Source organism: Aythya marila, assembly GCF_965140915.1.
Source record: "Aythya marila genome assembly, chromosome: 5".
Lineage (NCBI taxonomy): Eukaryota > Metazoa > Chordata > Aves > Anseriformes > Anatidae > Aythya > Aythya marila.
This window is the reverse complement of record NC_139046.1, coordinates 33,621,681-33,647,112: the sequence shown is the minus strand read 5'-3', so window position 1 is coordinate 33,647,112 and position 25,432 is coordinate 33,621,681. Positions and strand designations below refer to the sequence as shown.

Below are 25,432 nucleotides of genomic sequence, written 5' to 3'. Positions count from 1 at the left end.
GTTGAACACCAGGTACTAATCTAAGTTTTTTTTAAAAAAAAAAAAAAAAAAAGTACGTTACAGCCGTGTAGCACCATCACCACTCTCAAAAAAATCCCCAAAAGGAACTGTTCTAATTTCAGACATTTAGTAGTCCATGCCATAATTTTTAAGATGGTTTATGAGTTAATGTATTAATTCAGTACATGGTTATTTTTATTTTCAAATGGTTTCCATCAGGAATTCCATACTCAATTCATAGGTCTCATAGTTGCTTTTAATGCTTTCACCTCAGGGATTCAGTATACAGGCATAACTCATTCCTCAGACCAGGTGAAAAAGTTAAATATTTAATTTTATCACCATGAAATGAAGTAGAACAGTGTCTTTAATGTAATAATCTGATGCCAATTTATTTGGCAGGAGGACAAAAATTCTAGATACTGTTTGTCTCATAAGAACCACCTTTATGTAGGAAGACTCAGTGGGGTATACAGTATTATAGGTGTTCAAAACTGTTTTCATTTACGTGACTATTTTCCGATCTGTTTCTAATTTAATCCCAATTTTGATTTGCAGGAGACCAGTTGTTCCTAGAGCAATAAAGTCATTTATTGTCCACATTTATTTTCTCTTAGGCAATTCTGTACTCTTTCAGTAACATAGCTCAAACATGAATGATTTTCCATACAAATATTAGTGTTGGAAAGTTACAGTCTATATTCTTCCCCTTAAGGCCTGTATTCTGAATACTTGGCTTTCCATAAACCCTTGACATCAACCTTAGTAATATATTTTAGGAGGAGATTGAAGCACGAGTGGAAAGATTCAACTCTCTCAGTAACTATGGTCAACAACTTGCCAGTTCTGGTCACTATGCAACCCCTGAGATTCACCAGTCCCTTTCCAGACTACAGCAAGCCTGGTCTGAACTGATCAAAGCATGGCAGGAGCAATATGTAAAACTGTTTCAGGCACAAGATTTACAGGTGAGTAAAATGACATTCTACAGGGAATGCACATCCCAGTGACAACTTTCCTTGGTATAAACAGCACATTTATAACATGAGATTACCATCTATTGGGGATGAAATTATAATACCCAGTGTTTAACACTGGTTTCTAGAAGGCTTCTGAAGGCACAGGATTTTTATTATATGTTTAAATTTCATCTTTACAAATCAAAAAAAGAAATTTATATGGAACATGTGCTCATCTGCTTTTCAGAAGTTAAAAAACTTGGCAAAATTAGGTCAAACATTTATGTAGTTGAAAAAAGGCATGTACTAAAAATAGAATGTCACTATCCTACTAAATTCAATAACCTCCCCCAAAACATGGGTGGAGTCTTGTATTTTTAAAGAATTATTTGAAGAAAAATATAGCATGGACAAAATAATGTATTTTTCCCTGGCCTTTTTTCTAACATAAGAACTGTCTTGGCTGCAGTTTTCCAGAAACACATCCCTGAAATAATCATCTCACTTTACAAAATTTCTGCCCAAATAACTTGTTGGCAAAAGTTAGAAATAACTGAAACAGAGATCTTACAATGGGTAGATGTCAAGTACCTTAAATAACAGCTTGTCCTACTAGTCCCATCTAAAAAGCTTCATATATATGAGAACTCAGACCATATGGTAAGGGCTGCTTTTAAGCTTCTTTATGTATTACATTCTACTTAACTTCAGGCCATGTTACAGTACTGTTTGCTGGCCAGTTACCTTACACAGCACTCTCCCTACGGTATTAGCAAACATGCTACAATTACTTGTATTGTATCCAATGTCTTAGACAAACAGTCATATTATAAAAGAGAAGTCTACAATAATAGTTGTTACGCGCATGGTTTTGGCAGCATCTAATGCTTATTGCCATCCAGCATCCAGTGCTGTGTGGTTAATTTTTGCAATTGCCCTAGCAGTTTAGGGTTTTTTTTCAGTATACTCTGCCCAAGTCTACTTTACACCATGTTTATGACTGCTTTTTTTTCCTATACAGAAATTCTATGGCTATGTGGAACAGACTGAGAGCTGGCTCAGCAGCAAAGAGGCTTTCCTAGCCAATGAAGACTTAGGGGTAGGTGCTCCAAGAAATGATAATGTTCTTAGGCATCAGGCTGGAACTGGGAGCTGTGAAGTATGATGATGTGCTCAGAACCTTCCATCTTCTGAAGTTACTGTTTGGTCTTGATGATCTGGGATCAAATTTCCTTCCTCAATACTTTACACAGGATGGGTTGCTCAGCCCCAAGAGTAATTAACCAGTCTGACTGCTCCTATTGCAGAAAGAAAATAGACTGTGTTTCTCTTACTGAATATATCTGGCCCAAATAAATTTACTAGCGTTGTGCAGGTTGTCACCCCTGTCACTGCTGACATACCTAGTGTAACTCTAAATTAGATTCTTCAGGTACCAGTAACAGTGCAATAACTGGAACTACAGACTAAGGCATGGGGTGCAAATGCAATAACTGGAACTACAGACTAAGGCATGGGGTGCAAAAACCATGCAGGATGCTGGATATAAACTGTGATGTTTTACTCAGTACCTTGTATAGGTACCAAATCAGCTGTCTGTGCAGAAGCTACAATTACATCTCAGAGTTCAGTGTAGACATAATTAGTACAAATGGTAAAAAAAAAAAAAAAAAAAAAAAAGCATGTAACGCTATTGGCTGGTGTCTGTCTCTGTAAGTTTCAGCCTGGAGGTATGTATTTACAGTCCCTCCATTGAAGTATAAGAGACTTAGAAGGAGCCACCCATTTTTCCAGTCATATTTATCTCAGCAATGCAAAGAAAGTACTCAGTAATTTCTATTCCAATGACTTGTGTAAGCACCCAGAAGTTTAGATGTTTTTCTGACCCATTTGACATGACCTTTGAGACAATGTTTCTTCCGGAGCTTTATAGCTTTCTCTAGAGCAGAGATAAAGCAGAGTTTATTAAAGTAACAACATTTTGACACTGATTCTAAAATTAAAAGTGCAAGGGGGTGCTAAAAAAAAAAAAAAAAAAAAAAAAAAAAAGAGCTCTTGAAGCTTTGGACACACAAATGTTACAGGAAGTTAGAATGTGTTTGTCTCTAGATTAACTGTAATGGCAGACACCAGTCCTCAGATTCAAATCTGGATCTAAGCTCTTCCAAATTCCATGATCTGAAACTGAAGCTCTAATTTCAATCTCTTTCTGTGACATTTTTTCACATAACTTTGATGTCAGTTTGGCATCCCATATTTGCTGTCAAAAATAGCATCCGTCACAAGATTGATTTATGAGTAGGTGATCAGCTTTATCTTCCAAGAAGCGTGAGATGCTCTATGAAGCACAACAGTAAGCAGAAGCAGCAAAGCATCCAGTGTTTTGTTCAGTTTTGACCCTGAAATGATAGTCTCAGACCATGCATGGAACATTTAGGCCCCAAGATTCCATGCCAAAAAAATTCAAAGGCCAATACATTTTCTTGACAGCTTGCAAATGTGGGGTAAATGCCATTTAGCTTCTGCATTATCAGTGGTAGATGGAATAACTTTGACTGAAAGCAGCTTCTCTTTGTTGAAATTTCATCCAGGACTCATTGTCTAGTGTGGAGAGCCTACAGCGGAAACACATGCAGTTTGAAAAATCCCTGGAAACTCAGATGGAGAAAATTGATGAGATGGCTTCGTTTGCTCAGCAGCTAATTCAGAACAAGCACTATGACTCAGACAACATCACCAACAGATGCCAGGCCGTTCTGAGGAGGTGAAGTAAAACCCTTCCCATGTCTGCCACCCTTCTCGTTTGCAATGAAATTCTTCCAATGTGACTCTAATATATCCAAATGTTGTAAGAGAACCATAAACTAGTTTGCATTTACTTGACTTTCCACTGCAATCTGTGATCTTGCAAAACTGGCTTGAGACTAGTTAATGTTTAGTAAGAGGCTTCCAAAATAAAGTTAGGCAGAAGGGGGATGAGATTCAGAAAAAGGCAGTATTCCTGTAATTCTGTACCCTGGCTGGGCCATAGGGACAGTGCTGCAGACAACACACGGAGGCCTGCTGTGCCATTAAATATTTCATTGTCATTAAATACCATTGAGAAAGGTCATTTCATACACAACTGCTTTTTCACTGCTCTAGTGGGTTGATCTGAAAGCCCTGCTCAAATTATCTTTTTAGGGCATTTTGCAGTTCTTTCTGATTAGATCTTGGCCTTTTGTATGAATTACTTTATTTTTCCTGGCATGTTGCGTAGTGTTCATCTTAAACAAATACTAGCATTGGAAGTAGTTATGTTCATTTCTATGGTAGATGAAGAGATGTATGTAAAATTTACAGAAAGAAATAAGAAATCCTTTACAGTGAAAGCAAGCACAGAAAATTATTAATATGATCAAACTATTTCATGCCTGTCTTGACATGAATAAAGTGCTGCAGGTCCACATTTGGAAGAAAGATGAAAGGATGTCGTAGCTTTGGCTTGTCAGATATTTTCAGTGACAAATACCATTATACCCATAGGCTTTCCATATAGAAACCAGCTGACCTTATGTTCAGTTGTCCCCTGAAAGGCAGTAATGTGATTCCTAGATGCAGGTATCATACACACAGAATTTGTGCATACTTTAAACATATTTATCTGCTAGTAATCAAATTCCTACAGTGTCCTGAGCATCTTCTCTGACAGTCTGAATCATAGAAGGCTGCATATTATGGACAGTTCTCTCTTAGACACCAAGTGTTAGATCATGTGTTTTTTAGAGATAAAAATCAAAAGCCAGTATACTATCTAAATCACTCTGTGGCTTTTTCCTCACACATCTGTCTTCCTTTCAGAAAAGAGAAACTGCTGGAGAATGCTGCTGCTCGCAGACATCTGCTAGAGGAATCAAGGCTTCTGCAGAAGTTTCTGAAGAATTCCTATGAGGTACAATTACACAGGATTCACGGTATTCTGGTTCTTAAAACATACTGTGCTGCATAGGTCTGAATCCCTGAAGGGATTTACTGAGAGAAAAATCAAGGAACCAAGTCTGGAATTAGATTATATTGGAAAATATGAAGATAAGAGTGAAGGAATATTTTTCACTTTTCAAGTCACAGCTTCCCTCCATTTGGAGCACAGCAAAATCTGTAAGAAATAGGTGCTTAATACAAAATGTGCCATTATATCATAATTCATGGGAAGAGACATGTAAGTCCTTTTCTTGTGAGATATAGATGGTAGGGTAGAAATAGGGAGGTAATTGCCCTTTCTTCTGTATATACACATCTGTGCACACACACTTTCTCACTCTATAGGAAATATCTCGTGGAGGCAGATCCATTTCCAGATGACTGGAAAACAGAGGTATAGGAAAACAGATGCTGGTAAACAGAGGTGTAGGAGTTACCTCATCGTGAAAAACATGAGGAGCTTAGGGAAGCAGAATCACAGAAGGGCAACTTGTTTGTGTCCCCACTCACTAATCCTGTGTTTTATACATGCTAGAGGAGAGCCTGGCAGGTTGGAACTGAGACATACTGAAGTTCTTTACTATTTCTGTTCTTTCCCCTCCGAAGGTGGCTGCCTGGATCAATGAGAAGAACAGCATTGCCCAGGATGATAGCTGGAAGGATCCAAGCAATCTACAGACCAAACTTCAGAAGCACCAGGCTTTCCAAGCAGAGATCATGGCCAATAGGAATCGCCTGGACTCCATCAAATCTGTGAGTGAATCGTAGAATCATGAAGGTTGGAAAGGACCTCTAAGATCATCTAGTCCAACCTTTAAACTAGTACTAAAGTCCACCACTAAACCATGCTACTAAGTTCTAAATCTACACGTTTCTTGAAGACCTCCAAGGATGGTGACCTCCAGAAGCTGGTTGATGGCAAGGCTGGGCAGCTAGTGTGAAAGACTATAAGCAGACTGAGTTAGAGATCTCGAACAAGCAAGGGGAAATCATTGTCCCCCTCACTGATATTGTTCATTCTGTCTTTGAGGAGGTTGGGAAGCTTGTTCGTTTGGTCTGTCAAAAAATTTGTGTGCCCACAGGGTTCTTTCAACTTATCTGTTAGTGTTTAATGTGGGTTTGTTATCTATATTCACTGTGCATGCAACGGAAGGAGATAGGTGCTCTCGAGTGATTCATTCCACTGACTTTAGAAACTTCTCTCTGGTGTGAATCACACTTTGGAGGTATATCTGTTTCTTTCCAGCAGGGAACCTAGGTGATTGGATGCACAACTTCAACAAGTCAGATAAGCTGTATCCAACAGAAAAGATCAAGACAAGTTTTCAAGTGTTGCCTTTGCAGAGGCATGCTAGTAGAAGAGATATGAGGGAAGTCTGACAAGCTTTGTCAGATACTTGGCAGAAGCTGCGATCAGATGATAAGTTTGGAAGGACAGACTGTTACATGTTTATTAACCTTATTCTCAGCACAGTGCTTACTAGCTGTATTTTGCAAGAGATAACTAAGCATTAAAGGTAGAGTTCCTCATCATACTCACCTGTGTCCAGTATTGCAGAATCCTTTATGTTTAGACAACACAGACATGATAGGGGGACTAAAGGGTGAAACTACATCCATCTAAACTAGAGATTTTACTATCTCATGCAGTGGTTCACTTTTTTAGCATGCAAGAAAGGGAAAAGAAAGGGCTAGGTGGCTGGACAATCTCAAGCAATGATCATGGAATATGGCACATCATAAAAAAAAAAAATCATGGTTGCAAACTAGGATCCCTGCCAGCTTTTAAGCAATGTAGCTGTTGCATAATGAAAATTCTCTTTACCCTTTAGATGTCTTTTAATATTCTTCTGGCATTTCAAATAATTTTAGAGGTTATTACCTTTATCTCTTTTTCTTCATCTCTGCATCCTCCTTATGTCAGAAAGCGATGGCTGCAGCTGTCCTTTTACATAGCTGTGCCAGTAGACTTTGTTTGTTGAGGCAAAGGTGATACATTGTGATATATTCAGCAAAGGAAGAAAACTTGGTTCTCTCTGCTGTAGGAAGGGGAGAAGATGCTCCGTGAGAAGCACTACGCCCCTGAGGCCATTCAGTCTAGGCTACAAGAAATGGAAGAGCTATGGGAGGAACTGCTAGCAAGCTGCCAAGAGAAACGGGCCAAGCTGCAGGATACATACAAGGTAATGCAGGGGTGCCATTGGTTGGGTCTTTGTGTCATTTCCAGAGGTAGCATGGCTGCCTTGCTACACAATCTTACGTATGACTGAGTCACTTCAGATAATCACTTGATTCATCGAGACCATCAGAGCAAAGAAACTAGCAAGTGTGGACTGAACAAATGGAACTGGGGGAAGAACTGGGGATCTCTTGTGAGGGGAAAGGATTTGTAGGCTGTGTTCCTTTCTGCTGCCAGTTTAGACCAGGATTTAGATCACTGATTCTGTGAAATGGCACCCTTTTAAGGTACTGTGTCCATCGTTTGTATTTGTGCAACACAACACAAGTAAGATTAGCTCTTGGTGTTCTCTGCCTCTGTATCTGTATTCACTGTGACTGAATCCTCTTCATTTGGGCTGCCATCATTATCTGGGAAAAGGTCACCGAGCACTGGGAAGTTTTTCTGCATTTATATGTGATTCTTACCTAGAGGGGCTGAAATTGTATGTTGTATTATATATCCTAACAGTTTAATTGGACTTTGTCCTGCTTGTCCCCAGGCCCTTCATTTTCAGCGGAGTATAGAGGATGTGGAAAAATGGTTGGAAGATGTGGAAAATGAGTTGAAAGCACCATATAGTAGCAATGATCTGGTGGTTCTGAACAGTCATCTGAAGAAACAAGAGGAACTGGAGGAAGACATTGCTGGCCATAGGGACCGACTACAAGAACTTGTGAACACAGCTCAGGAGTTCCAGCAGCAGAAACATTTCCTTGCCGATGAGCTAGAAGATAGAGTGGATCAGCTGGTGCAGAGGTGTGTTAGTGCCTGGCCTGTCTCCTGCTATTGTTTACCTATTTTTCTCAGCCTTCTTCTTCCGTGCATCGTTTTTTTTTTTTTTTCTTTCTCTATATCATTCTGAAAAGAACCTTTTGCATTCGTCCTGTACTACTCTGCAGTCCTCATTAGGTTCTCTTTAAAATTTGCAGATACAAAAGTCTACGTGATCCTCTGCATGAGAGACGTGGGAATTTGGAGGCAAGCAGACTTCAATACCAGTTCTTACAAGATGTTGATGAGGAGTTAGCTTGGGTTCATGAGAAACTCCCCATGGCATCCTCCAAGGATTATGGCCAATCCCTTGCAACTGTTCAGAGTCTACAGGAGAAGCACCAGGTAACATCATAAAGAACCATGCTCAATCTTTAGAAGCAAAGAGAGAAAATTGGAATTCAGTTTGCCTCTGACAAACTTGATCTGCTGTGCTTTGACTCGCAGGATTCATGATGCCAGGGATAACTTCTATCCTTGGCTGGTAATAGTGATATTTTTTTGAAGGCTATGTCTATGACACAGCAGCATGTGGGATTCCATGCTTATCATTGCAGAGCTGTAGGGACCATACTGTATGCTTTTCTGTGGACACATTGGCACTTTCTGCAAACTGAGTTCAAAAACTGGCCGTTACAATGTGAACTAGATTTTGTGAACTGTTGTGCATACTAGCATAGCCTCTTTGAGTAACAGATGTCCTAATAAATATGCTAAGAAGCTTGTTAAGTACATCCAGGCAAACTCATTGCTCAGATGTCTGAGGATGAGCTCACAGAAAAACATCTCCTCCCCACCACCACTTCCCAGCTCCTTCTCCTGTGGAGGGAGGGAGTTAACAGGATGATAAGATCCTTAGCTGACCTTCTTCCCAGTGGTAACTTTCAAGATAGCTGCTGAGTTATTTCACAACGTTTAGATGGGCCATCAGAGACAGCAGTGCCTGGAATGCTGTCATCTCAAATACTGTTAAAACAGCAACTACCTTTCTAATCGTTTTTGAGTAAGGAGCATTGTCTCTTGCAAACACGAGGTGGAGAGGAAAAAAAAAAAAAACTGCTAAAAGTTTCCAGCAGCTATTGGTATTTAATATTAGCAAATGACAGCCCATTTAAGTGCTAGTTCAAGTGCCAGTGGGGAAAATCTGCAGTAGCACTGGGGAAGACAGAAGATCTTACAAGGAGGAAGTGTGCATGTATGTATAAATAAATATTGTAGGCACAGGCATTTGGTGCAATCTGCATGTCTAGAAATAAAACTCTGAACTTTAAAAAAAAAAAAAAAAAAAAAAAAAATTGGAATGCCCCCAGGGTAAAAGGTCAAGACTGGTACAGGTGGCATACTAGAGCAAGGATGAAGTCTCTTTAAAAGTAGATTTATCCTAGGTGTACTCACAGTTTAATGAAGAACTGTAAAATGTTTTAAATGTGTCTGCCAGAACATTCCGGTCTAAGACCTGTGGGTATATTCTGAATTGCTTGAACCTTCTTAGTATCTGATGTAAGTTTTCATATTTGTAAAAATTATGCATTTAAGCGAGATGCAATTGGTGACTCTACAATTAGACAGTAAGAGCAAAGGCTTGTTTCATCATGATTACAAGTATGCATGTTGCTATGTGGGTAATTACTCCTGAATATTATGGGTTTATTTACCTGTTAGGGAAGTAGGCTAGGTTTATGGAAGGAAGGAATGTTTGAGCTGTTTTAATTTGAGAAAATATTTGGGGTAACTTAGGGAACAGTGGAGGTTATGCTTTAGGCTGCAATTCTTTGTGTTAATTGGCCAGGTCTCAAAATATTTCAATAAACTTTGAGAATGAGAGATACAAACCATAATACCATTGTATAACAAAAGGCCATTTTGCTTTGTATTCTCCTGGAAGCAAGATTAAAATCTAGGCTTTAAATCTGAATCTTTTAGTAGTTAGTCTCTAAACATTTATTTATTTTTTATTGTTGGTTTACAGGCAAACAAATGTCAGAGGTAACATATTAGTCAAAAATTAAATGTGCTGTTAGTTCCACCCTCTATTGTTTGTCTTATTGAGCTTGATTTGTAAAATCAGTCATTGGTTTGTTACCAAAAAAGTGATAGTGCATGAAATGTTCCAGTGTAAAAAAAAAAAAAAAAAAATTACTGTTCTGTGTGCATTTGCACACAAGTATAACATACATAACATAGCTGCTTGGTTTGGAAAACAAAGTTTCCACTCACTTCCCCACCACCCCTTTTTAAAAATTCCTTTTGATATAAGTGCAGTGCTGTGAATACGTATTCCTAAATGTTCAACTGCAAAGTTGTTCTTCACACTGCTAGCTTATTATTAACGCACAGTACATGATGTTTTATAATGTTTGCCATTGGATTCTGTTCTGCTGGGGTCAAATATGGTGTCACTTTTCAACAACATAGTGGCTGTCTTGAAATTAATAGGGGGAAGTTAAAGGCAAGATTAGAATCAGAGCTGCTTGCAGCCAAGCCTGATACTTAAGTTGAAAGAGCAGCTCCTCTCCCCACAGGACATCTCTTCTACATTACCACAACACTGCACTCTGACTCTGAAACCACCTGCTTTATAGCTGAGAAAATCAATAGAACAATTATAGAATGCTGGGGTTTGCTTTGTGTTCAAGGTGCTCGGGCTTAGTTAGCCATAGAATGAACGTCCTTTCACAGAAAAATTGAAGGCATGGTCCTTGCCCACCAAAGATCATATGAAGGGGTATACAGAAGTATACATATGGTTTTGAAAATCTACTAGTCTTCAAATGTTAATTTCAAATAGTCTTTGAGAGCTGGTTCAGGTAATTTTTCTTCTTTCCTTGTCCTCTTTCTTGGCTGTCCGTTACTATGCATTTCAGTAGTGCTCACAATGGCTGTTAGGTAAAGCTGCATCTTCTAGAAAGGTCCTGGGAAATGATTTATACTGCTCAGCATATACATAAATCATTTGTTCTTTAGACATGTTTTAATTCAAGAAATGTGGTGTAATGTGAGTGAAAGTGGGTATATTTCAGTGGAATGTACAGGTAAGAGGTTTGTAGTTAGAATCTCTTCCCTCCACACTCTGAGGTGGGTACATGACAAGGTCCAAATTTTGTGGCTAAACTTGCTTTCTTTTATTGCTCCTTCACCCAGAAAAACTCTTCCACTCCCATTCAGAGTATTCAATCAGACTTTGCACATCTGACCCTTCTTTGTGTTTAGAAAACAGATTTATAATGGAATTGCACAATTACATTATCTGATAGAAAAATCTCCATGGCTCTCATTTTTGTCTGTCATTTTACTCTTTACTTTTTCCAGAATTTAGAGAATGAGATAAGCAGTCGGGATGCTTTGACCAAAGCAGTGCTCAGTACAGGGCAGAAGCTGGTGAGGGGAGGCCACTCAGCCTCTCACAAGATTATGGAACATATGAAGGAGCTTGAGACTTCTGTAGAAAACTTGAAGGCAGAGGCTCAAGAGAGGAGACAGCGGCTCATGCAGTCATACGAGGCTCATCGGTTCCTGACTGAGGTAGGGATGGTTTGTAAGAAACTTCTTTTCGTCTTTATTTGCTTAAAAAGAGAGATACTTGTATTGCTGAGTGGCTGCAAGTGCTGAGATAGGAGCAGAATTCATACTGTTCTCATTTTTCATATCTGGTAAATGTGGATACTATAGAAAACTAACAGTTGCTTTTGCCACATAACTGCAATTATGCATAAATAAGTAACCATAAGTATTGGGTTCTGCGTACGTATTTTTTGAAATAACATCTGCTAGATCAGAAGGCATCTAAGCTGCTTTTTGTTTTGACTGATGTGACTCTTTGGGTACCAGTGCTTTCCAGTTTTCTTTGTCTTTACATAAATTGCAGTTGTACATAAGCTCATCCCTGTATTTTTATACAGCTACTGGAGGTGGAGGCCTGGCTGGCAGAGAGGAGCTTCATTCTGGAGACCTCTGATTATGGAAAGAATGAAGAATCCACCCAAGCTTTACTTCGTAAACTTGAAGCCACCAAGCTGGACATGGAGGGTTTCAGGCCCCGGATTGAGAAAGTGCAGGAGACAGGTGCTCGCTTAATAAACAGCAACAACCCAGAGAGGTAGGAATGCAAAAACAGGCTTCTGCTCCAGGTCTAACAAAAATTTCTTTACAGAAGCTAAATATGGAAAAGTTCGTCCTTTAGTAGCTGTTTGGCTTATTCAGAAATACAATTTAAAATTTAATACAATTTACATCAATCCCTCCTTCACCACCATTACACACTTTAAGCCCCCCAAAACGGTTGATGATCATTTTAATGTTTTCATAACTGTTGTTTTTTCAACAACAGGCCAATTAGTACCAATCACTATCTTTGTCCACTATCTACTCTAAGGAACTGTCATCTAGTTCTCAGCTGAACTCTGATTATGTGTAACCATAAAGGTTCAGCAAGCACTGTGCTTGAGAAAGGAAATGGACGTTCTTGATAGTTCATTGTTTTTCATTTCCAATTTGCTTTTGTGTCTGGGGAGAAGGAAAAGAGCGGTGATTCATGTAAGATACTTTAATTTCCTTAACTAGTTGGTTTTCATGTGTTGGTGTAACTCACTCCATGACAGTGTCTGATCTCTTCTGTATTTTGAAAGTATTGCAAATCCAACCTATCAGAAAAGACAGTGTTCAAAAAGAGAAGTAAAACAAAGACATACCTTCTGATTCTTGTTTTTTGCAGTCCAGCCATACTTTCAAAGCTCCAGAGGATCCTAGGAGACTATCAGTCTCTCCTACAGAAGGCTGAGACCCAGAGAAAATGCCTGCAAGAACAATTCCAGCTGTATCAGTTTGAAAGAGAATTCCAGCTGGTGGATGCCTGGCTTTCCAGTAAACAGTCTATAGCAGAGTCCGATGACTATGGGCAGGACTTAGATGGTGTTGAGGTAAAAGAAAGTAAAAGGTGTTGCATGCATTGTGTGGCAAAGCAGGAATATATTTGCTAAAAAATTGTTGTGTAGCTGCTGAACATGAAACATGTTAGAGTGACAAAAACTAAGCAAACCAGCGTTCTCTGCAGTAAGGACTCAGACTGGTTGCTATCTGCTTATGAAGGGCTTTCAGTGGTAACATCCTCCAGTAGAAAAAATAGGTGCATCAGAAAGTTGGCTTTTTCATGGGCTAAGTGGCAGACAGAACATTTCACTTCTGGCGCTGTTTTAAATGTGACAGGACCTCATAATGTGGCCATAGTTTGCAACTATTTCAGTGGAAAATCCTGGGATGGAGCATTCACAGCTCTAGTTCCACATGGTACAGAAGGATATAGTTTCCTCAGTTCACTGAATTAATGCTTTCAACAGCTGTTTCATTTGTGTACAGGCTAAAGAGATTGTTTCCTAGCTTTTTGATTTGGGGATGATCTGTCAGGATGAGGGTGATTTTTCTCTGCCACATAAGATGTTACACGATCAAGACAAATGGTGCTTTCTTCTGACTCCAGATCATCTGGGTTTATCAACTGATTTGCATTTACAGTCTGCAATGCATAGCGTTTGTGTTACACAGTACAAAGAAAATGATTTCTTCTGCCTCTTTAGGCAGGAAGGAAGAGGCAGGAAGAAATTCTTGTATCTAAGTCTGTGTCCCCATTTATCCTATAGGTGCAGGAGAAGAAGTTTAAAGATTTTGTAAATGAAGTAAAACCTATGGGACATTCCAAAGTTCTCTCCTTAAATGATTTAGCAGCTAAACTAGAGAAGGATGGACACAGCAAGACAGACGTTATCCAGAAGAGAACAAAGCAAATCAATGAGATGTGGGAGAAACTATGCCATGCCATCCAGACAAGGACAGAGGTAGGAAATGCATGAATAGCTGGGACATTGATTTCCCTTCATTTTCACACGTCCTTCTTCTGTTTCTTCATTTCCTTCTTGATCCATTTCCATTTATAGCCACTGCTTACCCTACTGTTCCTGGCAAGGCTTATACATGAAAGATACTTATTAGCCTAAAGACATTCCATTTTCCTAAATTCACTACTAGCTCCAGTTTCCTTAAAAACTAAGGCAGCCTAGTGGTTTACCACCACTTACAGGAAGCTAGCTCTGGCACTTATTGGACTTTTTTTTTTTTTTTTTTTGAACCACTTCAACTCATTAAATGAGAGGAAAACTGCCAATATATTTTCTTCTGGGTTAGTGAGTTGTTGAAGTCAAAGAATGGGAATGGGAGGGAAGGTGACGGGGAACCCAGAGCCAAAACCCTTACCTTTTGGCAGCAGTTAGCTGTTAAATCAGCTCACTCCATTTTGTGAAACTACAGTCACAGATGTATTTAGAAAAGCAGAAATTGAATTCAACATTTTAATTTGGTTCAAGGAGAACATTAATGTCAGATGTCTTCAAGTGTTTTTACTACTGTTACGTACATATTTCAAATATGAAATAGTTTATGCCCACTGTTGTCTGCTAGCAGCAGTTAATGCATGACAATTGTTAATATAAAGTTTAAATTTAAAATAGTTTTAGAATAAATCTCATTTCAGAAGAACTAATTTTCACCCAACTCGCCTTATTTCACTGGAGCTTGGGTCTCTATTCAAAGCCAGTTTTCTAGGACACTTTCTATAGTTGAGAGAGGTACCTTTTAGAGGGCAATTGGTGCTCTCTGTCTTGATTGTTCATCTTACATGGGGTTAAATTGCTCTTTGGATACCTCTGTTTCTTTACGTTGAAAAAGAGAACTTGGGGAAATTATATGACTTAATGGGAAGGTGTTTCACTCCTGCTCTTGTTCGATCTGTACTCCATTAGGACATGATATCAGGGTTGCCTACTTTTGCACTGCAGACATGATATATTGTATTGCAATTAACGTTTTTTCTTTATTTCAGCATCTAAGAGCAGCCCAGCAAGTTCACCAGTATGATCACGATGTAGATGAAGTAAAGGGCTGGATGCAGGAGAAGGAGGCAGTGGTGGACATAGATGATTATGGATATGATCTTCCAGGTGTACAAACACTTCTCAGCCAGCTTGAGGGAGTCGAGGTAAGGGGATCTGTTATGAAGCAGTAGAAGAAAAGTGTAAATAAATTACAAGAAATGAAACAAAAAGAGAAGAAAATAATAATAAAATTACAAAAGAAAAAAAAGAAAAAACAGGAGATTGATGCCTGATTTGAAATCATCTCATCTACCTTGTTGGCAAGCCAGCAAAAGATACATTTATTCCACCTTATAATATCCTTTTTGCTTCAAAGAAGGGGGCCCTTTTCTTCCTGTTTTTACCATGGTGATATTACTACTTCTGCTTCTCAGGATAATCTTCTTTCTTAAAGTATATTCCAGATTGTTATTGTAATTGCAAAGGTGTCATTTGAACTGCAATAAGACACTCTGGCTCCACACTTAACAACATAAACAGTGTGTCTGTCTCATCTAAAGAAGGTTTTTTGATGTTTGATGAGGAATGTTGAAAGGTACTAGGAGGATATTGAGAGGAAAAATCTGGATGAAGGCATGCTTCCAGCCTCTCTGTTGCCAGTGGATAGGAAAGATAAGATATGCACCATCTTTAAAATCTGCTTTTGATAGATGTAATTAAGGACTTGGTCTTACAATCCATTCTTTCTCTGTTCCAGAGAGATCTAGGAGCCATCATGAAAGAGCTGGAACGGATTCGGGGAGAGGCTTGGCACCTCAGCCGCACATACCCTCAACTCAAGGAAAACATTATGGAGAGACTCACAGAAGTGGATGAGTGCTGGGAAAACCTGGACAAGAAGTTTCTGGAGAGAAAGGCGAGACTAAGCCAGGCAGAACAAGTCCAGCTGTACTTCAGTGACTGCAGGGAGCTGATGTATGTGTTGGCTCTTTGAGTTTGGCTGTGGGCCTTATTTCTGGTCTTTCCTTTGTGGGGTTTTCTAAATTACACCTTTTGGTTATTTGATTCCTGTCCCAGGTATTCTACAGCTTGCTTGCAAATTTCTTGGAATAATAATACACAGGATCTTCTCAACAGCACTTCCCAGAATATACCACACATGAAAGGTGACTGTGCCACTCCACTTCAGCACAGTGTGCACGACAAGCCCACATCTGTAGTCTGTTTCTTAGACAGTCTTGGAGAATTCAGTCACTCTGGATAGTTTTAATTCCAATTAAAAAAACACCTTTGATTTTGTAGGACTATGGGGGAGTCTGCTAGATATTCAAGTAATTTATTCACCTGTACAGACACCAGTGAGCACTTTTATTAGAGTCAAAGCAACTACGTTAAAGGTTAACCTTCTAAAATAGGTTAGCACTTGCTCAAATGCTGGAATTGTTTTGCACACATTTATTTAACCTTATTGCCCATATGCATATACTCTCCTGTCCATTCTCATGAGGTGTCAGTTTGTTGCAAGAATTCAATTGCTGGGAAATTCCACTATTTTTTTCTTCTTCTTTTTAAATCTGAATTTGAATGAAACGCCAAATGTTAAAAGCACCTACAAAGCATATCTTTAAAAAAATTAGTTAAACGTCTCACATTGTTTAAATCTGCAGTTGCAGGAGTTCCTTCTAAGCATTTGAATGTTCAGCGCTCCAGTATGTATAGATGTTGCAGCTGCCTGTGTTGTAACAGGCTATGTATTGAAACAGCACTGGAATTATTATAAAAGGTTATAAAAATCCATAAATGTGTGAGCAAACCTACATCAATACATTTACATATTCATGTCTTTCTTAAGCAAATAAGTCTGTGTATTTGTGTCCAGAGTCATGGGATGTGTGCATTCCCAATAGACTGAGTTTCCAATAGACTCATATTTCTTCCATTTCTACCCTTTTGACTGTTTTGTAGGGCTTGGGCCAATGAGATGCATGCATTAGTAATATCTGAGGAACTAGCAAATGATGTCCTGGGAGCTGAGCTGCTTATCAAGCGTCATGAGGAATACAAACGTGAGATAGAGAAGCAGTGGCTAAAATTTGAAGAAATGCAGCGGGCAGGAGATGACCTAATGAAGAATGGACATTTCATGTCTGTGGAGGTGTGTTGATGAGTTAAATGTTTTACAAGTGAGAGTGAACAAAGAAGGCTTATTAAATAGGCAGGATTTGCAGCTTTGTTTGTTTTTCAAAACAGAAAAACTAAGTGGGACAATTGTATGTATTTCTCTCTTACAAACATTGTGGACTTCATGTTACATGTGGAAAAGAAAAGCGCCTTATAAAATTCTTCCTTGTTCCTCCAAAAACTGATTTTGAATCTAACCATAAAACAATAATCACTGACTATGTGGGGGGAGTAGGGAGATATTGCTATTCCACAGAAAAGATAAACCACATAAATAAGATTTTGGCATCTAGCTACGCAAAAACTAGGATAAAATACATCACAATGCCATCAGCTATAGCGTGGGGTGAGGTCTCTGAGTACAAAGTTATCTAGAGGTCATCTTCTGGATCACGAAGGCAGATTACATTCTAGTTGACTGTCAAACAAAAGTCTGATTGGATCCTTCACCTCCTGGCATTTCCAATGTTCTTTTTCTAGATTGAAGAAAAACTGCTAGAGCTGTCAGAGCTGATGAAGAAGGTAAAGGAGAGCTGGAACATGAGGAAAGAGTTGTATGAAGAAAACTGGGAGATTCAATTGCTCCGCAGAGAGCTAGAACAAGCAGAAGCATGGCTGACTGCCAAGGAGGGCTTTCTTTCAGATCCTAGCTATGGGGTGAGTAAGGACAGCACAACACTACTGAAATGGACCTACAGACTGTTTGGAGCATGTTTCAGCTCAGGTCTGAAATAAATCATAATTAAACAGTAATGCAGCCTTCAGATTACAGGGGGGCAGAAGCTTGGTCCTTTTACAGACGTGAGCCTTGGACAGGTGCTGCAGTTTACATGGTGGTAGGTTTCAGGAGGTGATGGCTTCCAGGGGCTGCTAGAAGGCTGAGGAGAATTCCATCCCATTTCTTCACATAAAAAGAGATATTGCAGATGGTTCCACCTTCTCCCCATCATGGTGTGAGAACCTTCTTTGAAAGGAAATAGTGTGTGTTTTGTTTTTTTCCCCACCTTTTGTTGGGGCAGTAGAATGTTTTGCATAGACAGCTTGATGGTTAGCTTGTAAGTTTCTATTCTGTAGAATAAATAGAATTCTATAGACCAGCATCCACGTGTGTGTTTTTTTTCAATTTCAATTGATTATCTTATGATGGTTTTGAAGATAGGAAAACATTCTCACAAAATCAGATATTGGAACACAAGGACAGAGCAAGGCACAGGTTTAAGGCACATGTTGTCATTAGGGTAGGAATAAGTTTTGTGTCTAGTTCAAGCTGAAATCTAAGTACTTAATCTGCACGTAAGCATGGCTTCAATGGAAAAAGAAGAGGGTTGATATTTGAATTCTTTTTTTCATGTACAGCAGACTGCAAGCTACAAGCCATTTTTGTGTAAACTATGATTTTTCACACGCTATTAGGACTTCAGACGTTCAGTTGAAATAATTTTAGAATTATCATTTGGCTAAATGGAATGGGTAAATCTGAAAATCTCAGGCTTACTATTTCTGATGGACTTGATTTTGGACTTCTGTATCTGTTAATTTTTTTCCACTCAGGATTCTGTGTCTGAAGTAGAGGAACTATTGAAGAAACACCATGATTTTGAGAAGATGCTTGCAGCTCAGGAGGAGAAATTTGCTCAGCTCAGCAGGAAAACTAAGGTGAGAAGTAGAAGGCTGATGAGCTGTATATGACAGGATGATCTGGGTCCTTAGATGTTAGAATCATAGAATAGCTTGGGTTAGAAGGGACCTTAAAGATCATCTAGTTCCATCCCCCTTCCTGTGGGCAGGGATACCTTCCACAAGACCGAGTTGCTCAACGTGCCATCCAACCTGACCTTGAACACCTCTGGGAATGGGGCATCCACAACCTCCCTGGGCAACCTGTTCCAGTGCCTCACCATCCAGAATTTCCTCCCAACATCAAACCTAAACCTCGCCTCTTTTAGTTTAAAAATGTTCCCTCTTGTACTATCACTATCTGCCCATACGAGAAGTTGTTCTGCATCTTTCTTTATAAGCCCCCTTTAATTAATAAAAAGGACAGAATAAAGTCTCCCCAGAGCCTTTTCTTCTTCAGGCTGAACATCCACAACTGTCTCAGCTGTTCTGTGTAGGAGAGGTACTCCAGCCCTCTGATCATCCTCACAGTCCTCCTTAGGGCCACAGCTCCACATCTTTCTTGTGCTGAAGGCCCCAGACATGGATGCAGTACTCCAGGTGGTGTCTTTTCATACAACGTGTTGCTGTATGAAAAATGGGGTTTCTCACACAACAAAGATAGAGATTTTGATTCACTCAGAATTTCAGTAGGGAGCTGCAATCACCCGGCAGTGGTGGAGGAAAACTAAGGGCTGAAAATAAAGGGAGACAAAGGCAAAGACAGGCCTTTTTCTTTCTGGCATCAGAGTTCTACAGTAGATTGTGTTAGGTAACAAAAATATTCAGTCAACATCCCAGATTCTATCTCAGTGGATTTTTAAATCATTTTCCTGAAATAACCAGCAAAACACAGCTTTAATGTTTGGCATTAGGCTAAAAATGTGCTTAGTTGAGTCTGCCTTTTGCTCAGTACTTTTCCAGATTGGCTGAATGGTCCACCTCTCTAAAACCTTCCATGAGAACACCCCTGGATAATCATTGCTTCTACAGCAAGTTTAAAGAAGCAGTGGCACAGAAGAAAGTCACTATTTCTCTAGATGTTATTAAAGTCATAACCTCTAGACAACTTAGTAAGGGCAGGGAGTCTCTGGTTTTGAGATTAGCTACCATAAGCATCCACAGTTTAAGGAACAAAATAATGCTCGGGGCATAGCAATGAAATTCAGTTCACATGCTAAGAATGCCAATTCACAGTCCTTAAAATCTAGTGCCGGGAGAGAGTGTATTTGAAAACTATTCTTGCTTAAAATAAAAGCTTCTTAAGTAAGTACCCACAAGTGCACTTACACAGGTGATTTCAAAAATGGAATACTTGTGTCCTACAGAGGGAGATGAATCTTCTGAAACAAACGGATACAGAAGAGAGTGAGCAGAAAGATAAAAGCAAAATTGTACGGGTTCCCTCTCTGAAGAGGAAATCATCTGACAAAAGGAATCCACCACCAAAAGTGATAGAGATAAGGAGCACAAAGGAACTGCAACCCGTGCCCTTACCAGTCCAGTCCTGGAGGGCTCCACTTGAAACTATTTTTTCCCCAGTTGAAAAGACTCCGGGGGCATTCCAACAATTCACTGCTGGGGGAGTCCCTGATGTGCTGAGCAGCAACAAAACAGAAGTGAAACCTGAGAGGAGATTCAGTGAGATTATCACTCCACCTACACCAAAGATGGTGGTCCCACAAGCTACATCTTTGGAAAGTTACAGTTCTTTAACCTCTCCTTTATCTCCTACTCCCATAAGCCAGCAACGTAGCAGTAGTTTGTCAGAATCGTATGCCATAGGCCTTTTATCACCTCAAGAAAAGAGTGCTAAAGGCTTCTCCTTCGACCTGCAAACAAAATTATTGTCAACGCCACCTAAACCTGACCAAACACCACTAGACAAATCACCAAGCTTACTGCTGTCTAGGTCCTCCTGGGAGACAGAGACTGCATCTTCGGTAAGTCCCAGTGATTCTTGACTGCTAATCTGTGCTAGTTAAAGTAAAGAAATACAGAAAGTTCTGCAAGGAAGTCACAAGAAGCACTATATAGTGGGTATTTCAGTGGATTCACTCATGGATCCAAACATGAAGAGACATTTTATGTGCCATTGCAGTCAATACTCTTTCCAAAAATATAGTTGAATTAAGCAGATACATACAACTTAAAAGTGTTTTTAATTTGCTCAGCTTTATAGCCTAGGGCCTGACACCTGTAATGATTTCTGGTTTTCTTCCCCAAATTAGAGGACACGTAGCAAAACACTGAAAAAGAGATGTAGGAGATGCTGCCTCATAGAGAGGCAAAACTGATGGTTTACCCCTGCTGTCTTGCCTCTCTATGTGGTGCTTAGTGTCCACTGAGTTTAGAAATCAGAGAGAGGCAGGACTTAGTGGCATCTTTGCCAAAAGCTGATCACCCAGCACAAGACTCGAACCAGTAGCTCCTGTTTGTTTGCTCATCCAGGCAGGAAATGCACTGTTAGCTCATAGACAAGTAAAAATTCCCCTGAAAAAATGTGTTTGTCACATACCTGAGTGTACCAGTACAACACTCTACATTGGTGTAACTCAGCGTTATTGCAGGGGTATAATGAATACTTTGCCAATTTAAGTTGTAAATTGTGTTTAATAATATACAAATAATGTTCAAAGGTAAGAAAATTTACTTTTCTGTAATTTTTTTTTTTTTTAATCATGCTATCACAGTCAAACCCTTGAATGACTCTTGATCACATAACATTTGGATGGCAAATAGAGCAGTTGTATTGTAAGAATGTTGTATCTGTCCCTTGTAATCAATATGAAAATACCCTTTATTCTGAATAATAATAATGGTAATTTACACCTCCAAACGGAATAGTGTTCAAGGTAAGTGAGTGATTGGATTTCAAGAGGAACCTTTAATTATTATACTGTGATAGAGTAAATTCCATATGTAGGGTAAATTGTTTAAGAGGGACATGAATTCTCTTCATTTAGGTACTAAGTCAGACATGTGACTGCAAACTAGAGAGGATTTCTAGCTAGGCCACAAACATTAAGGCTAGAGGAACTAGAGTTCAGTTTCTCAGTGTGGAATTTACCTAGAAAAAGCTTCAAAAGTTGCTAACATGTTTAAGGGCTTTTTAAATGTTTAACAGCAATGTTCTTGTGTGTCTCAGGTTTCTACAAGTCTCCAGCACATGGAGGGATTCCTAGAAAAGAGAGACCAGCTTCTTCCAGGAAGACAACAGGTAGAAGAAAATGCCCTTACGCTGGGTTAATTCATCTTTGCTTGAGTTACAGTCCAGATCTGGTCAGACTTCAGGATAAAGCCATGCTGAAGGGGAGAGCAGGACTACAGGTTTAATTCAGTAACTACTAAAGAAGTGTCCATCTCAGCAGTGGACTGATCAGTGACTTTAGCAGTACTTGATAAAGTCCTTAACAGAAAGAGAGAATGAATTTTTTGCCTGTATTAGGAATCATACAGAACAGGGTCTGTCTACATGTGATGGATTTATAAACCGGAACTTTGGCTGTACAAACATGTTAAGCATGTCCCCCTTCAACAAGTTTCAAGACCCTGTTTGTTGGTAAAGGAAGTCCCCACTCCCATAGTTTCAGTGATTGAAACTTCTAACTGTACTAGAAGAGAATTAAGGCTCATCTTTAGAAGACATGCTTTGTTTAATCCAAGGTTGAATGAGACTGAAACATGAATTTTTATCCTGGGAAAAAAAAAAAATATATCAGGTCAGTAGAATATGGTCATAACAGGACAGGAACTTTTCTAATATTCAACACCTGTTGATGTAATATTCAACAATGTAGATATCTGAGTGTTTGCATGTAAGCAGGTTGTCTCGGGTTGTCTGACCCATAGAATATTTCCTAGGAAACCTTAAATGTGAAAGGTCTCTTTGAAAAACTGAAGCTGATATGGATTCCATCATCTGGAAGAGATATTTTGTTATTCCAGTCCTTTGGATATGCTGAATTTAGTCTGCTCTGATACTGAACTTCCATCTTACCAAAAAAACTCTGACATATCTTCCTCAGCATGTTTTCCTTCATTTCCTCTGAATCACCAAATTAGTCAACTTGATTTACTGGCAAAACAAAATAAGAATATGTACGAGTAAAAGGATCTTTAATCCCGAAAGGTCTCAAGACACTAGACTGACCTTGCACTGGTACACAGGTGGGAATGGAAATGGCAGTTGCTTTTGCACAGTGTTCAGTAGCATTCTGCAGGGGATAGTTTAGAAGATGAAGAAAAATTTGGCAACCATGTTAGAGTGAAACCACAGGCTTACCAAAACTAGATGGTGACCAGCAGGCACAGGCTGGTTCCACTTGGAAAAAAGTGGAGCTTTTAGTGACCAGAAATAGAAACAACTTTGATAGCACTTCCTCCAAGTTATTGCTGGCAGCAGCATGGTGTAGAGCATGCTTGCACCATGTTACATCATTTGTTCAGTCCTGACTCACAAAGAGCCCCTTACTGAATCATTCACACCAGAAACTACAACAGACTTCATTTTTCTAGGAGATAATCATGACTAACAGAGCTTCTGTTATCATAATCTGGGCAGCTCCTGGCCTACTGTGGAAGTTTCCCACAAAAGATTTCACTACTGCAATTAAATATATAGCTAATCATTGGATTTTATTATCATTTTTATTCTTGTAGCCGGGCTCGAGGTCTTGGAAAACCTTCTATGCAAAACTTGATGGACTAAAGCTTGATATCTATAATGATGAAGAAGAAGCATCTAAGGTAATTTCTTTTTTTGAACCTTTCTGATAAAACATATGTTACATTTGCTTCATTTTGAGATTAGGGGTAACTGGTTCTCTTTAAAATGTCAGTTAGGTCAAATTCTATGAGACTGAATAATAAGCTTTCATAAGTTTTCAAACATTCTTTCAGTTAAGAATCTCATTCTAGTATCTGCCTTCAAGATATAAAGCAATAGTCCATTGTTCCTCTGTGGTTCTTCCTATTCAGTGAGCCTGACCATGAAGTTAGAAGCAGGAAAAGATAGTAGGGTGTGTAGTCAGCATGCAAGTTGGTATAGAGTTGAATCATAGGATAAAAGGCAAACATATTTTGTTATGATTTCATCCTCCTTCAGAATATATCCGCGTTCCAGTCCCTCAGCATTGCTGGTGCCAAATGTGAGAGGCTGACAAATTACATCAGGAAAGAGAATACCTTCATGTTACGGTAAGTCTTATGGAGATGTGCACTAATAGAAATCTACATAGCTATCCTGTCTGGTTACCCCTGCCTACAGTCACCTAACACTGTATGTTGCTAGAAGACATCAATGCTGTGTCTTACAATGCTTGCCTCAGTCACAAGGACAGAAAGTAAAAGGTAGGACTAACTAGAATGTCTCTTCTACTATCGTTTTTACAGGCTGATAGATGGGGCAGAGTATTACTTTGCAGCACCTTCTCAGATGCTGATGGAAAACTGGCTGAAGTCACTACAGAATAATATAGGTACGTTCTCATTGCCCTCGGGATTGAACCATGTTTTTAGCAAGTGATGGTGAGAGAAAAAGAATGAGAAGGTGTCCTTAATGTGAGGCATTTTGAGCCTTACATTTTGCCTCTGTTAGACAGCAGGGCACAAGTAACTGCCACCTTGCGATGCAATGACCTGGTAGGTGACTTGGAGAATGCCCAGGGTGTCTTGCATAGCAGCCTGTCAGCTGTACTGCAGCCAGCGTCAGGTTATTGCCAGAGAGGGGCATTGCCCAACACCTCCATCCATCCTTTAAATAAAGGATGTTTTGGATCTTAATCAACAGCTTTTTCTCTGAAGCTAGCTCTTTTTCTGGACCCCTCACTAGGCAGTGGCATAGTGGAAAGGAAGCCAGGGCACCACAATTGTAATGGTTTTTGGAGATAACTGGTATGGACCCAGAAATTGTTACAGACACCAAACTCTGCCTCTAACACTACTTTGAAATGTTTTTATCTCTGTTCTTTGACTGCGTAGAACACAGAAACAGACCAGGTTCCACAGCAATGGTAAGGCCTTTTGCTCCAAGCACAGAGACCTCCCAGACAAGACTGTGGAACCTTCCAGACAGAGACTCTGCTGAAAGTCTAACCAGCAAAAGTGCACTCCTGAGGTAAGGGCTCTCTGCTGAAAGGCTGAACAGACATCATCACTGTTTGTACTGAGATAGTTTATAAAGAAGAGAGTACCCAGTGATCAAAAAGTCCTGCTCCTCTGTCATTAATGCAGTAGAATATTCTTGAGTATGACCCTGCCTCAATTCATTTTTGTCATTTATGATTGCTACAGCCAGTTTTCAAAACTGGGCTTCAGTGAAGACAGCTGATCCTGTCTGTGATTGACAACTTAAATTTGGGAAACCCAGAGGAATTCTTTTTATTGCTTACTGAAGGCACCAAAGTTACTGAAATGGATTGTCTAATCTGAAGATTGCATTATGTATTTGTTCCGTGGAGAGAAACTTGTTCCAATACATGAGGGAAATAGAGCAAAAAACTGAAAGAGGTGCCTTGGATTTCTTCTTGGAATATTCTCTCCAGCAGGGTCTGAAAGAAACCCAGACTCCTACATTAAGGAACCAAATCAGTTGCCTAAAGTTACGCTGTTTGAATACTTTCCTCAAAGGCCTTTTTGAGAATCCAGATACAGGCACTGAAAACACAGTAACAGCCAAATTAGGAAACTTGGCCTGTAGTATATAAATCAGTTTGTCGCATTTGGAGTCAGTAAAAATCTTCCAGGCTATAATGTGAAACCCTGGTCCCTCTGGCAGGTTGATTTTTGCTGCTGAGGTAAGTGCCTAACAAGTTCTTAAATAT

At 39.4% G+C, this 25,432-nt stretch overlaps 1 protein-coding gene across 1 annotated transcript in view; it reads left to right on the top strand.

Moving 5' to 3' along the window:
* Positions 1-25,432, top strand: part of SPTBN5 (spectrin beta, non-erythrocytic 5) — a gene marked incomplete at its 5' end in the record, with an annotated part of 96,360 nt that overhangs the window by 70,562 nt on the left and 366 nt on the right. The window contains 23 exons of the mRNA XM_082761957.1: positions 780-968; positions 1,981-2,058; positions 3,551-3,723; positions 4,800-4,890; positions 5,526-5,672; positions 6,965-7,102; positions 7,640-7,896; positions 8,070-8,256; positions 11,221-11,433; positions 11,811-12,007; positions 12,623-12,827; positions 13,545-13,739; positions 14,780-14,935; positions 15,529-15,746; positions 16,737-16,926; positions 17,433-17,609; positions 18,504-18,608; positions 19,937-20,551; positions 21,757-21,828; positions 23,271-23,357; positions 23,716-23,807; positions 24,003-24,088; positions 24,591-24,726. Of these exons, the coding sequence (XP_082618083.1) occupies positions 780-968; positions 1,981-2,058; positions 3,551-3,723; positions 4,800-4,890; positions 5,526-5,672; positions 6,965-7,102; positions 7,640-7,896; positions 8,070-8,256; positions 11,221-11,433; positions 11,811-12,007; positions 12,623-12,827; positions 13,545-13,739; positions 14,780-14,935; positions 15,529-15,746; positions 16,737-16,926; positions 17,433-17,609; positions 18,504-18,608; positions 19,937-20,551; positions 21,757-21,828; positions 23,271-23,357; positions 23,716-23,807; positions 24,003-24,088; positions 24,591-24,726 (4,004 nt within the window). The remainder of the gene's footprint in view (positions 1-779; positions 969-1,980; positions 2,059-3,550; positions 3,724-4,799; positions 4,891-5,525; positions 5,673-6,964; positions 7,103-7,639; positions 7,897-8,069; positions 8,257-11,220; positions 11,434-11,810; positions 12,008-12,622; positions 12,828-13,544; positions 13,740-14,779; positions 14,936-15,528; positions 15,747-16,736; positions 16,927-17,432; positions 17,610-18,503; positions 18,609-19,936; positions 20,552-21,756; positions 21,829-23,270; positions 23,358-23,715; positions 23,808-24,002; positions 24,089-24,590; positions 24,727-25,432) is intronic.